The sequence below is a fragment of the Camponotus floridanus genome, unplaced genomic scaffold, assembly GCF_003227725.1.
Source record: "Camponotus floridanus strain SB8 unplaced genomic scaffold, Cflo_v7.5 scaffold121, whole genome shotgun sequence".
NCBI classification, from domain to species: Eukaryota; Metazoa; Arthropoda; class Insecta; order Hymenoptera; family Formicidae; genus Camponotus; species Camponotus floridanus.
In genome coordinates, this window is record NW_020229239.1 from 322,119 (window position 1) to 337,849 (window position 15,731).

Below are 15,731 nucleotides of genomic sequence, written 5' to 3' on the forward strand. Positions count from 1 at the left end.
ATCATGTTTCGGAGAGCGACCCGCCCACCGCTTCGCCGCGATCGTAGTATCTATATTTAATTAATTAATCGAACGATTGCTTTCCGATTCATCTTTTCGTTCGGTATATATAAGTATTTAATCAATTAATCGAACGATTACATTCGGCTTGCCATTTTACTCGCCGCGTTACAGTGAATATCGCGCGAGATAGGCAGGCAACATGCGCGGCGTCGTGCACGATTTCGACCGTCCGCGCGCAGACGAAAAACAGCGAATTTATATCTCGACTTCCAGACGCGATTTCGTTCTTTTTGCATAAAATTCTACACCATTTCGCGGCACTACCGTTTAAATCTCGTCCCGATCGCCCGAAGAGCGGCTGACTTACAGTGAATATCCGAAATTTGCTTCTTGGACTCACACTTAAATGTAATATTTATACATTTAATATAAATATATAATATAAATATATAATATAAATAATAGCAAGGAAAAGAGAGAAGATATTAATATTTTTATATAATAAATTATTATTAATTAAATTATTTATATTTTTATTTATATTATTTATATTATCAGAGGGACATATATGTTATCCTCTGAGAACCTTCGTGGACATTTGTTTTGTAGTTCATATTTTGTTGTTAATGTTCATAGAGGGAGTATCACTTCCAGGGATAAAGCGAGCCACGACATCTCTCAGTCTCTCTGTGCACGCTCGGTCGGCTTCGGTCAGCTCCAATCAGTGTTGAGCGCATGCGCATCGCATTGCCTCCACGCTGTAGACAGATATTATATCGATTAATTAAAGAAAACTCGGAACGATTGTCCGCCGACATTTATTTGAATCTATATGCTTAATTTTTTTGAAATTTGTTTTGTATCCTTTTTCATAATTTTATAATCGATATACTTATATATGCATATGTTACGTAATTTTTTTTCAGAAATGTAGAGAATTTATTCTATTCTCGACATTAATATCGACTAATCGAACGTAGTAGTTCTAATTTGCGAGATCCGTGGGTCGACGATGACTGACGGTGGTCGATGATTTTCGTGTTGGAAGTTGGAAGTGGGAAGTGGCAAGTGGCTCTCCTGATGCCTGACGTATGTATGTTGGCGAACATTTGGCGAATGTCGCGAATTATCTGACTGTGATAGACGTAAGGTTTCTCGCGGTCCGGCCATGACGTAAGAATTACGCGAAATGAGTAGAACCGCGAGATCCGTGGGTCCCTGTCGGGGCGGCTTGTACGTCGTCGAGAGCGAAGTATGCCTCCTGGTAACGGCAATGCGGCGAGGTGCCCGATGGTCGTCGCACTCTCATCAGGTTAGAATAGCTCGAATTTTATCTCTTCTTTATTAACTTTGTTAAAATTTTATTAAGACTTTATTAAAATTCCTTCATTAAAACAGTTTGTTTTTATCAATAAAATAAGTTAATGTTATGTGTACACAGCATTACGTCTATTCTTGTTCCTATATTAAATTAAATAAGTTGCAAAAATCGCTTTAATGATCGATACTTTGACACTTGTATAAATTTGATAGATGTCTTTGATATTATGATCTGGAAAATGTATTTTAATGATATAATTTAATTTTTAGGATGACGATCAGGATACTTTAATGAAGGGCTTGAGTACCTTGAAAGAAGTGTTGAACGAACACAGAGATCTGTCTCAATTAGAACCTGCAGTTTTTCTTACCCCCTTCCTAGAAATTATAAGATCAGAGGAAACTACAGGACCAGTGACTAGTCTAGCGCTGTCTGCTGTTAATAAAATAATTTCTTATGATCTTGTTGGTTAGTCTCAATTGTTATAGCATTTAAAATCTCTTTTTGTTTCTAATACAAATTTTTTTTTAGATGCTAATCATCCTGCCATAGCTTCCTGTGTAGAGACTATAGCAGATGCTGTGACGCATGCTAGATTTGTGGGTACCGATGCATCTGGTGATGGAGTGGTCCTCATGAGAATCTTACAGGTACTGAGAGCTCTTATGCTTTCACCTGCAGGTGATCATCTCTCCAATGAAAGTGTATGCGAAATTATGCTGAGTTGCTTTAGGATATGCTTTGAAACACGTCTCAGTGGTGAGTCATAATATCGAAGGTAGTTTCATATTTCTGCAGTAGTTTCACATGTCTGCACCAGTTTCACGAATCAAATACTTTTTTTGTAGAAATACTTAGGAGAACAGCGGAGCATTGCCTAAGGGACATGGTTCATCATCTGTTCACCAGATTACCTCAGTTTGTTGATGATACTAGAGTCTTACCCAATATGAAAGTAAGTTTCATAAACTATGATTTAGAATATATTTGTATATATATTTGTAAAATATAATATTTTAATTTTTAATAGAAAATGAGAACGAACAGCATAGAAAATACTCGTAGCAAGAATAGAAAACATAAAAGTTATACAAAGCAGAAGTCCAAGTCCATCACGGATGACGTTGATGAGAAGGAACCGCTTATTCTGAATTCGGTTGATAGAAACCGAGCGAATCACTTAGCCACTACGCCCATTTCACCAGTTGGCAATATTGTTGATATGCAAGGATCCTTAGATCATGGAAGTATTGATAAAAACGAGGATGAAAAAAGTGAGAGCAAGATTGATGCTAGCAAGGATAGCAAAATTAACAAGTGTAGTAAAGCAGTAGATCAGGAAACGAATAAGAAGCAAGAGAATGATAAAGATGTAACCAATATAGATGGTAAAAACGAGACAGAAACGATTGAAGTTAATGACACGTCTGAAAATGTCAATATTGAAAATAAAACTGCAGTTTCAACAGAAACTAAAATCGTAGCTTCAACGGAAACTAAACTCGTAGAGAAAGAAGATGCAATCGATCAGAAAAATACAATAGACAAAGCGTCTGAATCTTCCATTAAGCAATCTGTGTTAGAAAATCAAGGTATTTGCTACTTTAAAAAATAAGCCTCAATCATTTTTAAACTTTTATTTTATGAATAACCGTGTACAGGTGACGAAGAAAAAAGTATCGATTTAGCGCAATCTCCGACCGGAAGTGTAGAAGACTTGTCGATAGATGAAAGCACGTATAAGATGTCTAAAGCAAAAGAGCCCGAACAACTTGAGGAGTATGTGAATAGTCAAGGTGTTCGGTTTATTCCATTGCAACAGCGCGCACCGTACGGCGCGTTGTGCGTACGCGAGCTGTTTAGATTTCTCATTTCCCTGTGTAGTCCCCTTGACAAGCAAAACAACGAAATTATGACTCACTTGGGTCTCAGCTTATTACAAGTGGCATTAGAGATCGCTGCCGATGCTCTTTCTAACTTTTCATCCTTACTTGCGCTCGCAAAGGACGACTTGTGTAGAAATCTAATCTTGGTAAATGAAACAATTAAACTTATATTTCATGTATTAACAAATTAATGCGAGAAATATCATAATACCTTGTATTTATGTATCAGCTGCTTGGAACAGATAGATTGTCGATTCTCGCTGTAAATCTTCAAGTATCATTTCTACTGTTTGAATCGCAAAGAGAACATTTAAAATTCCAACTAGAACATTACTTAATTAAATTAATGGAAATTATTCATTCTGAATCTAATAGGATATTATATGAACAACGAGAATTAGCACTTGGTATGTGTCTTAACTTTGTAACATCATATAATATGTGATATTAATAATGTAAATAAATGAGTTTTTGTTTTCGTGATCTACAGAGGCTATAGTAAGATTATGGAGAATACCTGGTTTACCAGCTGAATTGTATTTAAATTACGATTGTGGACTTTACTCCACAAACTTATACGAGGAACTTATGAAGATGTTCTCTAAGGTATACATTATTTCTCTCTTGTATATTATTATGTAATAATTAATGTACAAAAATTTTATATCTTTGAAAATTTCTTTTGTAGAATGTTTCTATACCAATAACTACCAACAATATGTATAGTATGCAATTGATTTCTTTGGACGCTATAATAATGCTGATTGTTGGTATGGAAATTCGTTGTAGAGGTTGCAAAGAATTATGTAAGCCATCACGTCATGAAGCATCATTGAATCTTCCCACGCACGAAGATCTGCTCGCAATAAGAGCGAATAAACGGGTTGGTAATCATTTTCTTTTCAAATTCCGATGCAATTAATTACAGTAAATCTAAAGGTCTTCCTTTGATATTTCCAGTGGTTGGTAATTGGTACAGAAAAGTTTAACGAGAATCCACGGGAGGGTATTGCAAAACTTATGGAGCACGGTCTTTTGGGTGATACTCCTGGTCACTTGGATCCCGAAAGAGTCGCAAAACTTCTGAGAGAAAATCCGGGTTTGGATAAAAAAGCGATAGGCGAATATATTAGTAAGAAGGAAAACAAGAATATTCTCAATTATTTCGTGCATAATTTTGATTTGAGGAATACAAGAATCGATCAAGCTTTACGACTTTATTTGGAATCATTTAGATTACCTGGAGAAGCTCCTCTTATATCTCTTCTACTCGAAAAATTCGCTGAGCATTGGCATGTGAGTATATATATTCGAATAATTAATAGAAATGTGAAATAATTAATACAAATGTGAAATTAGATCTGAACTGTAAAATTAGAACTGACTATTGCTATCTTTAGGACAGCAATGGTAGACCGTTTGCTTCGGCCGATGCTGCTTTTACATTAGCTTATGCGGTGATTATGTTAAATGTAGACCAACATAATTATAATGTAAAGAGGCAAAATAATCCCATGAATGCCGAGGCATTCAAAAGAAATTTAAAGAAAGTTAATGGTGATGCTGATTTTGATCAAGATATGCTCGATGAAATATATACTTCAATTAAGTAAGTATTATGAAAAAATATAAATTAATCAGGTTTATATTTCATTGTCAACAGCTTATATTTCATAAACATTATTAATCTATTATTTCTAGAGGGGAGGAAATTGTAATGCCGGCCGAACAAACCGGTTTAGTGAAGGAAAATTATCTGTGGAAGGTTTTACTGCGAAGAGGTTCTGGACCTGAGAGCATGTATCTAAAAGTAGGCAATTCCGGCGAATTCATCGACAGAGACTTGGCCGAGCATGCATGGGGTCCAATTATCAGCGCTCTTTGTCGAGCTTACGATAAAGCGCCGGACAGATCGTTGCAACGCAAAGTTGCTCAAACGTTTCTCAGGTTTATTACGCTCACTTTTTTTAATCATCTATCATGTGTAATATATTCTTGTACTAATTGGACTTTTTTTTTCAGTTGTGCGGCAATCAGTGCTCACTATAGCATGTGCAACGATTTGGACACGCTTATAGTAAGCCTTTGCAAATTCACGGGTCTGATAATTGGCGCAAAACCCGAACAAGTAGTGCTACATCTTGGTGGAAGTTCAAAATCACAATTGGCCGCTCGCACCCTTTTCAAGATCACGCATTTACACGGAGATGCTTTGAGAGCATCATGGAAGAACATTATCGATTGCCTGCAGTCACTCTATGAAGCGAGACTCTTGCCGAAAAATCTTACAGAGGCGGAAGACTTTATCGATCCATCTGGCAAGATATCTCTACTCCGAGAACCAACCACACCCAAAGTTTCTCCGGGTGATCAAGGAATATTTTCTACCTTTTATTCCTATATTGCTATGGATACATCACGTCTACCACATCCCGCTGAAGCGACCGCGCGAAAGAAAGCTGTGGAATTTATTGCCAATTGTTATCTCAAGGAAATTATTGAAGAAAGCAAGTTCTTTCAGGTAAACAACGTTTGATGACACGTAACAGGTTTTTTACAATTTAAATTATGTTTTAACGATTATTGACACACTTTACAGAGTGAATCGCTCAATTCCCTGGTTGGTGCTTTAGTATCGGTGAATCCTAATGATGAAGACATATCTATATTTATATTGGAGTTATTGCTAGAAGTAACTATACAGAATCGCGACAGAGTAACGTGCATCTGGCCGGTCGTCCAATGTCATTTGGATCGTTTGTTAACAATGGCAGCACGCGAGAATCATCCTTATCTCCTCGAAAGAGTAGCCGTGGGTATGTTGAGACTGGCTATCAGGCTTTTACGCGGCGAAGAGTTTGCATGTCTGTCCCCTCTATTACCTCTGACTCACCTGCCATCCGCAACAACCGCACCATTAGCTCGGCAGATCGCCTACGGTTTGTTCGAACTATTGAAAACAGGCGCCGCCAATATTCATAGTGCCGAGGATTGGAAGGTGGTGTTTAGTCTGCTTGAATGCGCTGGTGCCGGTGCATTAGCACCGAAACGGTCCAATACTGTGCTAGATGAAACAACAAATGCTCGCACGTCGGTCTTGGATCCTAGGCCCATTAGTCCTGTGCCGGAATGGGTGCTAGTGTCACCGACGGGCACTGAAGCACCTCTTCCAGTAGCCGCTGATACAATAGTATTAGTGCGAGATCTGCAGCCTCACGACTCGGCAGCGTTTGTCAAGTGCTGCGAGAGTCTAAATTTCTTGGTGCGTGATATGGCGCACGTAACACCGTTCAATTTTGATCTGTGCGTCAACTGCGTAAGAACATTTGCGGAGGCAGTGCTGCAATGTGCGGGCAAGCGAAATAGAGTATGCAATTCTACAGAGGAATCGCCTGGTTATCAGCAGAGTCCGGTGCAATTATTGGATCTGATGCATACGTTGCACACGAGAATCGCACAAGTATTCCGATGGTGGGCGGAAGAGGGTAGCATCGACGATGGTATATCCCTGTGGCCACAAGCTTGGAGGCCGTTGTTGCAAGGTATCGCGCGACTCTGCTGTGACGCTCGTCGGCCAGTGCGCACGGCAGCGATCACATATCTTCAGAGCACTTTACTAGCGCATGATCTGGCACAATTGACTGCAATAGAATGGTCGCAGTGTCTTGAAGAGGTGTTGTTTCCGCTACTAGCTCAATTGTTGGGTCCTATCGCATCCAACGATCCTATTGGTGTCGAAGAAACAAGAGTCAGAGCCGCAATGTTACTATCCAAGGTATTTCTTCATCATCTTACTCCCCTACTGACTCTACCTGGTTTCTTGCCGTTGTGGTTGACGGTGCTGGAGCTTTTACGTGCATACATGCATGCCGATAATAGCGAGCTTCTATTCGAGGCGATTCCTGAATCGTTGAAAAATATGCTGCTGGTTATGTCGTCGGCCAATGTTTTGGCGCCAAATTCCAATCTCTGGGCACCCACATGGAGAGCAATCGATGCGTTTCTGCCAAATTTAAAAACGGAGCTCTTTCCGGAACCGCCGATCGCGGTTCTATCATCTCCGCAATTATCGCCACAACAATCACCGCAACAACCGCAAGTCATCAGTTTGGTCGGCCAACAGCAACCGCCATCGTTCCCGGGATCTATAGCGCCACAACCAGAAAATACTACTCTTCTTTCGACTGATACCGAGTGCTCTGAGAATAACGTAGATGTGAAACCAATAACGCAACCAGTCGACATTCTCAATTCTGTGCAATCCGGCGGTGTTCCAATTCCGATTTCGTTGCCGACATTGGTATACAATGCCGAGGGTAAAGAGTCACAACAAGTGATTACTCTGGTTAGCCAACCGCCACCCAGCGTTTCTAGTCCAGTCGCGGTGCAGCCCACCGCTCAGAATATCTTTGATATTTGCTACTCGGCGAGCTCTTTGACAGATACGACGGCTGAACGACAGCAACAATCTCAACTAGTATCGTTAAATGAAGAAAAGAATAGGTCGCTGAAGAGCATGATGCAAAATGTTGAATTAACCGATGAGAATCGAGATTTAATTCTTGCGATGAGGAAATACGAAGAATGGAAACAGCAGCAGCAGCAACAACAGCAACAGCAGCAACAACAACAACAACAAATGTTGGTGCAACAACAGTGCACACAGCACACAACACAATCATACGGGCAAGCGGCGCACTATCAGCATTCGACAACGGAAGGCTCTCCCTACTGCGTGGATCCATCTGAGGTGAATCAATGTCTTACATCTTAGAATCTTGACGATCAGTCAGATTAGCCGATTGACTCAAATAAAAAAATAAACTGATGTATTGATTAAACGACTCAATTTTTTTATAAATTAACACTAAGATAACGGTATATGAAGAAACATAATAATGTTATATTGATTTCGAAATCGTAAAGATATTTGATATTATCTTTACGCGGGAATTTAAAATTATCTATTGTAATATATATAGCCGTCCAGAATTTGATCTCATTAGAGAAGAAATGAGATAAAATTTGTTTGTTTAATCATCCTTCCGATTAATGCGTGGTGCAATATAACCGAATGTTTTGTTTACAGACGACGACAGTAGATTCTACGGGGACGACGACGTTTAACTCCGCGGCGTATTTTAGCGAGGATCCGGCGGCGGATCTTCTCTTCGTCGTCACCAATCCTTGACCACTGTATATTTTTTATGTAAATTGTATTATATAAAACATTTCTACGATGCACGTGATCATATTTTGTGTAGACGAGCAGTTCGTTCTCTCAAGAATGCTCGATTAGACGAGGAAGGATATGCTGGTATAAACATAGAGTTGTCACATCTTTGGTTTGTATATTTGGCACTCATTATATACAAATAATATACATATGTACCATAACATTATTGTTAAGATTATCATATATATAATGCGTAATCTTGACAATAATAATGACATATAATACAGCTCTCGACATCACTTTTAGCACTCGATATGTATTTCCATTTAAATTTTTTTTGCGTCACGGATAAAAGAAGCTCTCTTTGTGAATAGCCAAATGCGTAGGCCAAAATCATCTGGAGAAACGACCGATTAATTCCTTGCGATTAATGTTTTTCGGCATGTTGTATGTGTTTCTGAATGATGCGAGCCGAATAATATCTTTCAGCTATCTATTCTTACAAATTCTACTTAAACATTTACAAATCCTACTTAGAACTGCAAGTGAGAAAAAATTTTCTTCTCTCACATGTATGGATAATCTGTATGGATAATCATGTATGTTTGATTCGTACATGTTCAATGCCATTCTTGGAGAGAACTACTCGACTCTGATTGCTAATCGAGGATCGAAATCAAAATTTGCAATTTCAGTTTCAGAATGTTATTGAGATATGTGAGAAATGACTATCTACATCATCGCCGTTTCCGGATAAAATAGGCATCGCTTTTGCGTAGCTAAAAATCTACAGTCAAAAACTGAATTTCAAACATAATTGTATCGATTTCAATTATCGCTTGTAATTTATTGAACTTATGCAACTTAAATGTTTCTTCAGTTTCGCGATATCGCCCAATTTGTACATATGCAAATAATATATTGAATAATAAGAGGTTTATACATATAACGTTTACATGTCTTGGATCCGTTGAACAAGACTATTTCGATGACGACATGATTTAATGTAACTCAAAATTATTGTGACGTGTGAACCTTCTGTTTACGATCGTGTGTTACTACTGCTCGCTAACAATTATTATTAAAATTCTTAAAGGATCAAAATATTATATCCCTGAGAATGTGACGCTCTCGTTTCTCACTCACGTTTTCCTATATGCGACAGTGTGCCGGTTGTCAAATATCGACAAGTCAAAAAAAAATTACATTGCTGGCACTCTTGTACGCTTTGTATCTGTGTAGATAATTGTTCAGTATGGATAGAGAGAGTATATCTTTTCAAATCGCAATCCTAACTAAAGATCGTGCGATACAAACAGCTCGTTTAATTGTAATTGTACATAAAAATATATCCGTTTTATTTCTCTCGTGCAATATGTATATATAAATTCGTTCGTCGTTTAATCTCTCGCGACAGATGAGCATTATCTATCTTGTCTAGATCTGTATCCGAGTTGATCGGTATCAACTCGATTTAACATATATATTGAACATGATGGATTTTTCAGATTTGTCTTTTTTTTTTTTAATTCATCTCGATAGAACATTTTCTCTCTTCCTTAGTTCGATTAAGCGATTAATAAATTGGACGGAATTCGATTGTCATTAGGTTATTATTGCGCTGCGCCTGCAATAATAACCCAACGTTTTACACTTCTCGCAGAGGTGCTGAGGATGGACCTTGCTTTGATCGGACACGTCCAGACCATCGGGTTTTTCCAACGGCCTCTGAAAATAATACGAGCGATCTTATTGCCCACATTCTACGAGTGTTTGACGAGAATAGCGAATCGCGTTCTTAGAGAAGTAAGAATATTTCCTCATTTTATGAGAGAGAGAGAGACAGCAAGTGAGAGAGGAAGAGAAACAAAGATATATACATGTTCTATTAATATTATTTATATTATCCATATATTGTGTTTTTTAATATTATTATATAACATTATTTATTAATTTCAACGTTGTTAATTAGATTAATAATTTGTTGTATGATTTTATTATACAAAAAATATATATGTAAATCATGGAGATCCTTAATAACTGTACAGCGATTCTCGGATTATATCGGTCACGTCTAAAGCATTCGCTCGCGATGTAGCTAACGCTCAATTATAATAGAAATTTATGAACGTCTTTCACGAAATTCGTAACGATTACCGGTGACTTACGCGCGACCGGATATTTCTGCGCACCGGGCGGCAAGAGTGAGCGAGCGCGATTATGCGACTATAATTAGCTTTCCCGCTGGTTTACGCGAGATCTCGTTCCCTCGGTCGCGTAATATCTCGAGAGAGCGGAACACGGTTCCAAGAATCTTTCATCAAGTTCGACCATAGAAGGGATTTCGGTGGACGTCTCGATTTAATTTTATCCTAATCAAGAGAATCGCGTGTTTGAAGAGACCGATCTTCTCCTCGCTCACCTGCTTATGCGGATATACGTTGATGTGACACTTAATGCATTCTTGGCCCATATTGGCCCAGCTGTTGCCCGACATCCACTTGCGCTTGCATTTCGGGCACTTGTATTCGCCGAAACATCGTTTCTTGCCCTGATACGGCGTCAGACCCTCGCCTTTCGGTCGCGCCTGCGGGAATTAAAAGAGATTCAGTGAGAGATTTCCTAATCGCCAAATATAATTTGGCTATGATGAGATTAAATCGATCGTCAAAAATTCCTCGCGGAGTCGCCGATCGATTTGTCTCCTTTTCGCAAATCGGTGTATGCAGTTTTTGCAGCGAGACTCGAAGGTAATGCGCATCTAGCGATGTTCCAATGTGGAGTAATATTAATAAATAACAATCAAAAGGGAACTTTTTCGAGAACCTATTTCAGCGACATGTATATATACAGCTTTCAGAAAGATATAATTCCTTTTAAATCTTTTTTTCTTTGAGAAATATTTGTGAAACGTTTGATAAATGTTCATTCCACATTAATTAATGAGAAAGTTATAAATTATTTTTCGATTGAATATCATTGTTAAAATATCCTCTCCTTGTTCCCTATTCATTGAATAATAATCACGTGAAAAATGTCACCTCAGAAGCGGGAGAAGCGGCTTAATTGGTACACCCTCATCGAGCATGTCGCGATGATTGACTGTGTGACGTCATGTGTCCCAGAGATGCTGTTTGCTATGTCAATTAACGCTCAATTGAGCTACGAGTATCGCACTGTTGTCGCATCAAGGCACGCGCGTCGTTTACGAGTACCGCTAAATTTACTGATGGCTCTTTACAACGATTTTATGTCCATGGAGATTTATTTTCGACAATGAATCATTTTGAAAGGGAAAGGAAAGTTCTATATAGATATTAATATTGTTCACTAATTCTGTGACAGAATGACCTTGTCAATAGATTTGCATAATGAAAGTTGGCGACATAATTGGAATTATATTTAAACGTTATTTCGCGAATATTTAATATTCGAAATATACAAATTGTTTATTATTATTATTATATATTAGTATATTAAAATGTGTGTATATTATATATTATAAAAATTATTATTTTATTTATATATGTGTTTTGTGTATATATTTAAATACTTTAATTGTACGCTGAAAGATTTCAAAAAGTTTTCCACAAAACATCTTGTTAAATAAAGTAAAATTTATATAATGATAATATTTCGAAGTTTCGAATTTTTGAACCGCTGCTCGAGAAACAAAAAGTTCACTATTCTTGTTTGATTACTTTATTTTTTATACTAGAGCATTTTATACATTCATTGCTATATTGATAATTAATCATCTCTTATATTACTAAAAATTAATAAATCAATAAAATTTAAACGACACCTAAATAATCACTTGTTTTTTTAAATTGGTGTCATATTACCAACAATTGTTGATAATAATACAATGGTTAGCAATGAAATGATTAATCATATTAATCAATATGACAACAATATGATTAATCAACACGATTACTCACGCTTGTTTATCTGGAAATGTATTTAAAACATTATCTTGTGTCGCATGCTTTTATGAGATAACATATGTCGATTTTTCATAATCAGACAATAAATTGTAATTGCACATTGCACATTGAAACTAGAATCGAATCAGAGGATAATAAAGAGCTAACTATTCGATTCTCAGAGAAATTTTCAAGCTTCAATCTGCGATTACAATCTATCTTTATGCTATCAAGCTTTAAATTATTTACTTTCCTATGATCTTTTATTTGTAAATAATTATAAATTACGATGTAGGCAAAAAATAATTAATATATTTATTTTTAAAAATATAATATGAGTAATAGATATAAAGCGAATTGAAAAATCTATGAAATCACATTATTATTAAGAGAAGCAGGATGTTGCAATTTCATTGCCAAAAGTACTAACCTGCGGACAATCCTTGATGTAATGACCTTTCTTGAAACACAAGTGACACAGATATGTTGACGGCGGCCGCTTGGTCGGTTTCCTATCGTTTAAGCTTAAATCCGTAAAGTGTTCCGCCAAATCCGCAATATTCTCCGCCACACTGCCTCTCATTGGTCTGATGGATCCGGACGGATTCAGTGAGCCTTGATGCAAATAAGTCTGCGACGCGCCAGGAAAATTGTTCCAGATTGTAGGAAGTAGCTTGCTCTAAAATATAAACAAATCATCCGTTCCTTTGATTTATTAATAATAAATTAATAAACAAAGGCGTCGACTAAGACTTCTTCTAAGTTTCTTTCTTATGCTTTTCAGTAGAATTTAAAAGGAACTTTCCATAATTTCCATTTTTTTACAGATTTAATATGGCTTGCAAATAAATTTTTTGCGAAGACAAAAAGAGATAAAATCGAAATAAATCCTGTTCTCCACGAATGATTCACGGAAGACTACCTGATCGGGTGGTTGCGATGGATTTTGCTCGGCGATGGCCAGATAGACCCAATTGAGCAAGTGCGGCGGATAGGTCGACTGCTGAAGGGTCTTCTGATTTGGAGCACTCGTACCGTAACTGATCCGAGTCGAGTCCTGCATGCGTTGCATGGCAGGTGTCGGATGGCAAGCTGCCATATTTTTTATCTAATCGGCCTGCAAGTTTATCGGTTCCGGTCTCGGATCAACGTAATAATTTTCTGATTGATAGATCCCCGATGATTGTTTATCATCTCTGTGTCTTTAGATCCGAACGCGACGTTCTTTAATACTCTCATTCGATTATCTTCTCATTTCTTTCGAGAAAACTTGTTGAATCATCGGTTGTCATAAAATTATTGATTATTATCCTCCTTTCTCGTTTTTTTAATAATTTCTCAATATAATTTCTCAATATAATTTTCTTTGGATTTCTAGCAATTATACGATAGTTAATTTCGATGATCAATACAGGTGACTTTCAATTTTGAAATCATTGAAACTTTATAAAACACAACTGTTTATATGATAGAATCAGAGTCATTATTTAAAACCAAGGATCCTCGATGATTTAACGAATAAAAATATCGATTTTGTCACTGCAATTTTGAATACATATTGAAAGAAAATCGTCGTTTCTATTATCTAGAATCGTCTGGAATTTCACTGATTTCATCACGCTTCCCACTGTCACTCCTCAGACATTCTCTCAAGCTGACAGTACATCGCGAAACTGCATTTTCTTGGAGACACATTGAATGCATCCGAGCACTTTCGACTGGACTGGACTCTTCAAAACGAGTACTTAATGTTTGCAGGCGACGCTTTTACGCGTTCTCACGCATACACGCACATCGCGCATGTTGAATCCATTTTGTTTTCTCATATGTTACCGAGATGTGTATTCTTGTACACATATATCATGGAAGCGACCGATCGCTTCCTCGGATTTTTCGACGTAGTATTTTTAACTCGATATTTTTCGCGGGATATTGTTTTAATTCCTCACTCGTGAATGTTCACTGTGAAATGTTCTTGAGTCTATATATTCGTCAGGTACATCTACTCGATTTTTAGCAAATCTCGTCACTAATTCGTTATTAAAAAATAATATGTTTAAAATTTTAATAAATTATCTTCCTCTGTTGAAGGTTTGATTCATCGATCGTATAATATAATAAAACGACTCATGTACTAATCAGTTTTGACTCGCGAAAAGACGCATTACTATGACGTATTACTATAACAATTCTGAAGAATTTATAAAAATAGAAAAACGTATAATACTACGTCTAAACGTATAGTGTTATCGGTCGCGAAAGCATTAAATTGCGAGCTACATATATGATCCGCACCCGTTCCTCATGCGATCACACGCGTCAAACTTACTCTGTTCGAGATTAAGACTGAAACTCATGCGATTTTCACGCGATCCCGCTCAGCTGAGGCCGCGGAGCTCGGAACGGGCCTCGATCGCGACGAGTGTGCTCGTTGCTCGAGTACGACGTGCCTGCCGCGCATCATATTAACGCACTAATGCCACCGAAGAGACGATCCGGCGTTGGACCAACATGTAAAAGCGAACGGACGTATACATCGGGAGAGGGAGAGAGAGAGAGAGAGTCGGGGAGAGAGCCCCGCCATGTGTTGCTTCTATTTCCGTGCTTGCTCTCGTCCGACACGACGCCTCCGAATGGATCCCGACTTAAAGCGGCTCCTTCTTGCCATTCTTGATAAATCCGCCCCGCGAAGCTTCTCATGATCGTGGCCCACGTGAGCTTGACAGACGCGCTCGCCTACGCCCAGTGCCTATCGAATATTTCTGGATGCATCGATTATTCCTCGATATCCAGATATTTCTGCATCTTTTTCGATATATCGTTATTATTATTGTTGAAAAAAGGATTTTAGTTAAAACGATTTTACTTCTTCTTTTGTACAACTTTACAAGATGCTGTTATTATTATATTTTTATTATTTCATTCTACAGTTCTCATTATTATCTTTCATGAAGATATTAAAATAATATATATATATATATATATATATAAATAAGTTGTATGTAGATATTATTATATCATATATATAATATAAATATTAGAAATAAATTATCAAATTATTAGAAATTATAAGAAATATCTAATAAGAATATATTTTATTACTAACACTATCACAAATGATTAAGATTTTTATCCATATTATTATAATAGAATACTATTACTGTTCGTCAAAAAAAGTCTTGGTAAATAATGAATGTGCTATGATGCATTATATGCATTGATATTATGTAACGATATTTTTATTATGTAATATTGAAGTCGTGTTAATGTATGTGTGTCGATTTAAGGACAATCGACTATATTTGCTATCACGATATCAAGGAGAGAGTCACCGAACTCATCTATAAATAAGCTCCAATTGTACTATTCGTGTGTATCGATTATACTCAGCAAGTTACGGCAATAAATCGTCATGACGA

General features: G+C 37.2%; 2 protein-coding genes across 2 annotated transcripts; one reads left to right on the plus strand and one right to left on the minus strand.

Annotated features, from left to right (window-relative positions):
- The first annotated feature begins 979 nt into the window (after positions 1-979).
- Positions 980-9,588, plus strand: LOC105254505 (Golgi-specific brefeldin A-resistance guanine nucleotide exchange factor 1). Its single transcript, XM_011263238.3, has 15 exons — positions 980-1,315; positions 1,594-1,792; positions 1,856-2,083; positions 2,173-2,279; positions 2,355-2,916; positions 2,986-3,356; positions 3,440-3,617; positions 3,701-3,816; positions 3,899-4,093; positions 4,171-4,506; positions 4,611-4,819; positions 4,912-5,157; positions 5,233-5,731; positions 5,810-7,960; positions 8,300-9,588. The coding sequence occupies exons 1-15, from the start codon at positions 1,193-1,195 to the stop codon at positions 8,399-8,401; spliced, it is 5,622 nt and encodes a 1,873-aa protein (XP_011261540.1). The 5' UTR covers positions 980-1,192; the 3' UTR covers positions 8,402-9,588.
- LOC105254504 (zinc finger CCHC domain-containing protein 24) lies at positions 8,837-14,798 on the minus strand. Its single transcript, XM_011263236.3, has 4 exons — positions 13,235-14,798; positions 12,743-12,991; positions 10,809-10,973; positions 8,837-10,114 (listed from the first exon to the last, which is right to left on the minus strand). Exons 1-4 carry the CDS (start codon positions 13,409-13,411, stop codon positions 9,992-9,994), a joined length of 714 nt encoding a protein of 237 aa, XP_011261538.1. The 5' UTR covers positions 13,412-14,798; the 3' UTR covers positions 8,837-9,991.
- Positions 14,799-15,731: the final 933 nt, after the last annotated feature.